Raw genomic sequence first — 5,229 nt, forward strand, 5'->3', positions numbered from 1 at the left:
TCATTCAAATATTCTCAAATTAACATATATTAAAGAACATGCCAAGTCCTAATTTAATATCATGTCACAAGTTAATTCCTCTCTAAATACAACTATGTGAATTAAATTTCATGCAAACAAAATAATTAAATAAAGATTTCAATACTCATCCAAATATTCTCAATTTAATGTATGTCAAGGTACATGTCGATGCCTAATTTAATATCATGTCATAATTTAATTCCACACTAGATACAACTATGTGAATTAAATTTCATACAAAGAAAATAATTAAATTAAAATCTAGATTATATACAAAGACATGCATACAAGTTATATAAGCCTATAACATCCCCTACCTCACAAGAGGATTGTTCCTCTTAAATCCTAGACAAACAAGCTCAAAATGCAAAACTAAAAAACGGTCATCTAGATTATGAAGAGAGGAAACTATGATCTTCAATGTTGGAGACCCAATTCCTCAAACAAAGAGGTCGAATTTCAAAAGTCCCAAAACAGCTCCCAAGATTCCCCAAACTGGTAACTCGAGATTTAACTATCTGGAATCCCATGCAAACAAGGTCAAAATGAAAAAATGTAAAAGCTGTTCTAGATAAAAAGGAGAGCAAGTTATGATATTCAAAGTCCAAGACTAAACTCCCAAGGCAAAGGGTTCAAAAACTAAAAATGGCAAAGTGGCTTTCAGGATACCTCAAATTGCCTACACGAAATTTACACTTCTGGAATCCAAGACAAACACCCTCCAATGGAGAAACTGAAAGAAGGTGTTCTAGATCAAGAAGAGAGGAAGTTATGATCTTCGAGGCCTAAGATCAAAATCCTAAGGCAAGGGTTTCAAAAATCAAAAGCCCCAAATCAGCTCCTATTTGGCTATAAGGGTGAAGTTTAAAGAAAAGGGAAATTTCTCTAATTCCTCCACTAACTCAAACCCTATGTTGGCCAACCACACACACACAAACACCACCTCTCTCACACACATATGCAAGACTTTAAGCCCTCCACTTGTCACTCATCTAGGCTTCCTCACAAGATTAAATCAAAAGCCGACACTTGTCACCATCTAAAGCTTCCTCTCAAGGCTTAATCCAAGCCCTACACTTGCCCTCATCCAAAGCCAACAAGTGGATCAATCCTAGGCCACCAAGTGGGTGAATCCTCACCCTTTACATGTTATCATCCAAGGCCTCCAAGTGTCACCAATGAAATGATGACAAATGGACCAATGGGAGTGTGACACTTGTCACACTTTTCAGAAATTGCAAAAAGTTCCTTCTTGAAAATATCATCCAAATTAAATTACAAAATGGTCCCTAAGACGAAAAATAATTACTTTATTTAATTACACTAAAACTCCAAAAATTAAAAATATTTTCAAAGAAACTATGCATCCATACCCTTTACGAAAAAGTAAGCAACTAGCATGTTTTCCTACAAAAGTAAAAACACATATTTCATGGAAATAAAATAACGGAGATGCACGTGAAGTCGGAAGTCCAATCCGAACTCAAAACCCTAAATCAAATATTTAATTAATTAAATAAAAAATTAATGTCTAAAAATCAGAAAGGGAGAAAGAAAACACAGTCGTTACAATAATTGGGGGGAGTGAAAAGGGTAACCTCGGCATTATGGCTTACTACGTACGTTTTTTTTTATGAAGTCAGCTGAATCTGATGTGTGTCAAAAAAAGTTAAGAGCAAGACTGAAATTATGCAAACCTTAAGTGGTCTCCTTGATATATAGACATACCTCAAAGGGTCGATTACCTAAAAACAACTACAAAAATCCCAAATTCTTAAGCATGACAAGTTAAACTTATTTTTTTGTTCAATAGCATCACAAGTTTAGTAATCACTGTCACATTCATTGGGTGAGCATATAAACTACACCATTATATGTACTCTAGTTTGAAGATTTTATTTTTTCCAGTGACTAGTCAGAATTATCTTCAATAGAAACATGCCATGTCAAAATGTGGGAGCCACTCACATGAAACCAGAGTGGGCCAGTTGATAGACCACCAAGCCAAAGCCCAATGTCCAGGCCACAAGGCACATAATTGAAGCCCAGTCCAGCAGCGATTCAAAGAATAAAAGTGCATACACCGGCCCGTCCTCAAACAAAGGTCCGGCCCATGGGCAAGCGGATTCCTACTCTAAATCATTTATGTAAACTTGTATTATATGAAAACAAATACTATATAGTAAATCTTGTGGGATGAGTAATGCGAGTTCTAAGCTAACTCAATCTTTGTAAATCATTATAAATAGGGATATAAACCTCCCAAGATATTCGTTTTTATTGTGAGCCTATTGAAAGATTCTTTGATTTTTTGAAGTTAAACGTATTTTTGCATACGCATCGCCATATTGTGAGTGTGACATTTGCTTGAACGAGAAATTTCGAAAAAACAAACCAACAGCAAACTGTTTGTTTGTTGAAGGTAAACTTCCAGCTGCTCCTTGTGGAACAATTAATCTTCGACTCCTTGCTGTGTCTTCGCAATTGTTGTGCCACTGGCATACTGGCTTCTCACTTCCATTTTATGGCGATGAACTAGAAACAAGAATTCGTTCCACTGACACATAAATAATTTAAAGGCGGATCCAGAAATGCATAATGGGGTAAGCTAATTTATTTTGGGATGAACTACTACTACTATATATACTTTTTTTTTTTTTTTTTTTAACTCGACTATATATATATATATATATATATATATATTGAGGTGGGCTCAAGTCCACCCCTGAATCCGCCCTTAGTCACACATTGCTCAGTTTTGAAAAATTCTCCATCTATGCAATGAAACTGACCTAATTATATCTTATCTTAATCTATAAGAACACACCTAATATAATATAGAAAATATGCGATTAGGGTGGATTGATAAAATCACTAAAAGCTATATGATCCTAGCTGCATCTGCACTACCAAACAAAAGATAAATTCAATTTCCTTTCAAAAAAAAAAAAAAAAAGGGATAAAATATCAAAGGTGTTTAATTCCTCCTTATAGTTTCCTACTATCAATCAAGAAGGTACTATCCAACTTTATATCATTACAATGAATCTGAAAATGGTGTTAAAAATTATTGGAAGGCACCGTTCACTAATTTATATAATTTATACACAATTATACAAGTGAATCTGAAACAACTTTCACTTGGATTTTTAACAAATTTTCTTACAAGAAAACAGGACTTTTCCTTTTTTTCTTTTTTTTTTTTTATTTTTTGCTTACCAAAAATATATATATATTATATGCATATGTGTGAGTGAATGTGAAGGGAAATTTTTTCACCATTCACAAAATTATTTTACTCGTGTACTCAAATCAAATAAGGATGTCAGCCCAATAAATTAGGCCTAAGAAAGAAGCCCACTAAACAACTGAAGGCCCCGAAGGGAAGCTTCAACTGTCAACCTGGCCTGATGAGGAAAGCCCAATCCGAAAAGCCCGACCTGAAGCCTTGACCAACACAGCTGAAGAGTAATGGACGCTAACAAATCGAGGGAATGAGGAACTGATTAAGCTCCAAACATGGAAAGCCCAAGATAGGGGTGAGACCCAATTGAAAGACAAGTCATTCTCCGCACTATAAGCCCTTGTTATTCCTTGATCTTGCTCTTTATTTATTTATTTATTTTTTTTCACTGATCATTTATTTCTTCAATGAGTGCTTGAGTACCAAAAAAAATTTATGATTGAACTGCTGGTCCGAAATTTTATGCGACTGAGACTTAAACCTTGTCATGCAATGTTGCTAATTTTAGAAGGATAGGAAATTAAAATTTGTAATATTATGCTACAATAATATAAAATTGCTTAAGGAAAAAAAAAAAAAAAAAAAAAAAAAAAAAAAAAAAAAAAAAAAAAAAACTTCATTATAATATGCTTGATAGAATTTTTTTCATATATAACAAGATTTAAGCAGACTACAAAAACTAACTTTAATACAACGGTGAAACCAGTGACATGTTCTTAGTGGGTGCAGTCACGGGGCAGAGAAGGCATCACCCTGTTGCAGCCACATCTGCCTGTAACCGGAGACCGTGTCACCGGCATGTTCCGGGGAAGCCTCGTCGGAGGTGCTGATCAGAGCATGGAAAGTGCTTCGGAGCTTGTACAAGGACTTGTGGTGACGAATGCGGCGGAGGACGACATCTTTGTCTAGTGATTTTGATGCATGATGATCAGCTGATGATGATGATGATCTCAAATACAGGTGTGTTGTGACAGAGTTCACACTTTCACCTTCATTTCTAGCTTCTGAGAATGTTGTTGGTTGGTTTTTGGATACGTTTAAAGCCATTTCTTGTGAGAACTGATACAGAGTGTTGTTAATTTTGGATATGAGAGAATGAGATTGGCATGTGGTGTCTATATATCTGTGTGTGTGTGAGAGAGAGAGAGAGAGAGGTTTACAGTAATTCTGTGGGTTGATTGGCCAGTGGTTTTATTTTGTTTTGTTTTGTTTTGTTTGCTAGGATTGGGTTTTTGGGTTCTTTGTATTTCAAACTAGGAGTTGTATTTGTGAAGTTTGGGCTGGGGTTGGTTTTGAGTGCACCAAAAGTGGCATGTGACAGCAACCTTTATGCCTTTAACAAGATCAATCTTATTGTACGGATAAAATTAGATGGTCCAAGTTGAATATAGTCATCATCATTTAGCATAGTACTTTAAAGAAGATAATGGGTGACAATATAGTCCATGGTTCTATTCGTCCTCATGATTGGCATAGGCATACAGATTTAGTACTTAGGCAACTATTTGAGTGCCTAACTTCGTGTATAGAGAGTTCTGTCGTTAAGACAAATAAAATGTCGTTAATTTTTTATTTGATTAAGGGCAAGTGATGTAAGCATATAAGGTTATCTATTTATTTTTTAAAAAATAGAGTGTCACATAAACTAAAAAATGATGATATGGTACTCTATTTTTTTTTATCCATATGTTCAATGGTGTGAAACCAATTATCTCATTCTCTATTTATTATTTTATTAATTTAATTGTAGGGCCCACAAAAAAAGGCACACTCTGTCAAGACAGAAGCCACACAATCAATTACACAAACAAAAAAAAAAATTAGCGAATTGTCTAATGCCCACTCTGTCTGTAAATAACTCCATAGAGAGTAATTGTAGGACCTACAAAAAAAGTCCTCTACTTGCTACTGCATACCGGCCCCTTCTCTCTCTATACTGACACACAGTCACTCTAAAGTGGCTT

The 5,229-nt window shown here is 35.0% G+C and overlaps 1 protein-coding gene across 1 annotated transcript; it reads right to left on the bottom strand.

Annotated features, from left to right (window-relative positions):
* Positions 1–3,831: 3,831 nt before the first annotated feature.
* LOC132267576 (uncharacterized) lies at positions 3,832–4,630 on the bottom strand. The gene has a single exon (XM_059768718.1). The coding sequence runs from the start codon at positions 4,310–4,312 to the stop codon at positions 3,995–3,997; it is 318 nt and encodes a 105-aa protein (XP_059624701.1). The 5' UTR covers positions 4,313–4,630; the 3' UTR covers positions 3,832–3,994.
* Positions 4,631–5,229: the final 599 nt, after the last annotated feature.

The sequence above is a fragment of the Cornus florida genome, unplaced genomic scaffold (assembly GCF_030987335.1).
Source record: "Cornus florida cultivar Cherokee Brave unplaced genomic scaffold, ASM3098733v1 CherokeeBrave_3.0.0_Hap2_Chr07, whole genome shotgun sequence".
Lineage (NCBI taxonomy): Eukaryota > Viridiplantae > Streptophyta > Magnoliopsida > Cornales > Cornaceae > Cornus > Cornus florida.

What these genes read in the sequence shown, in the direction of transcription:
- LOC132267576 (XM_059768718.1), bottom strand. Translation starts at nt 4,312, where the DNA reads ATGGCTTTAAACGTATCCAAAAACCAACCAACAACATTCTCAGAAGCT.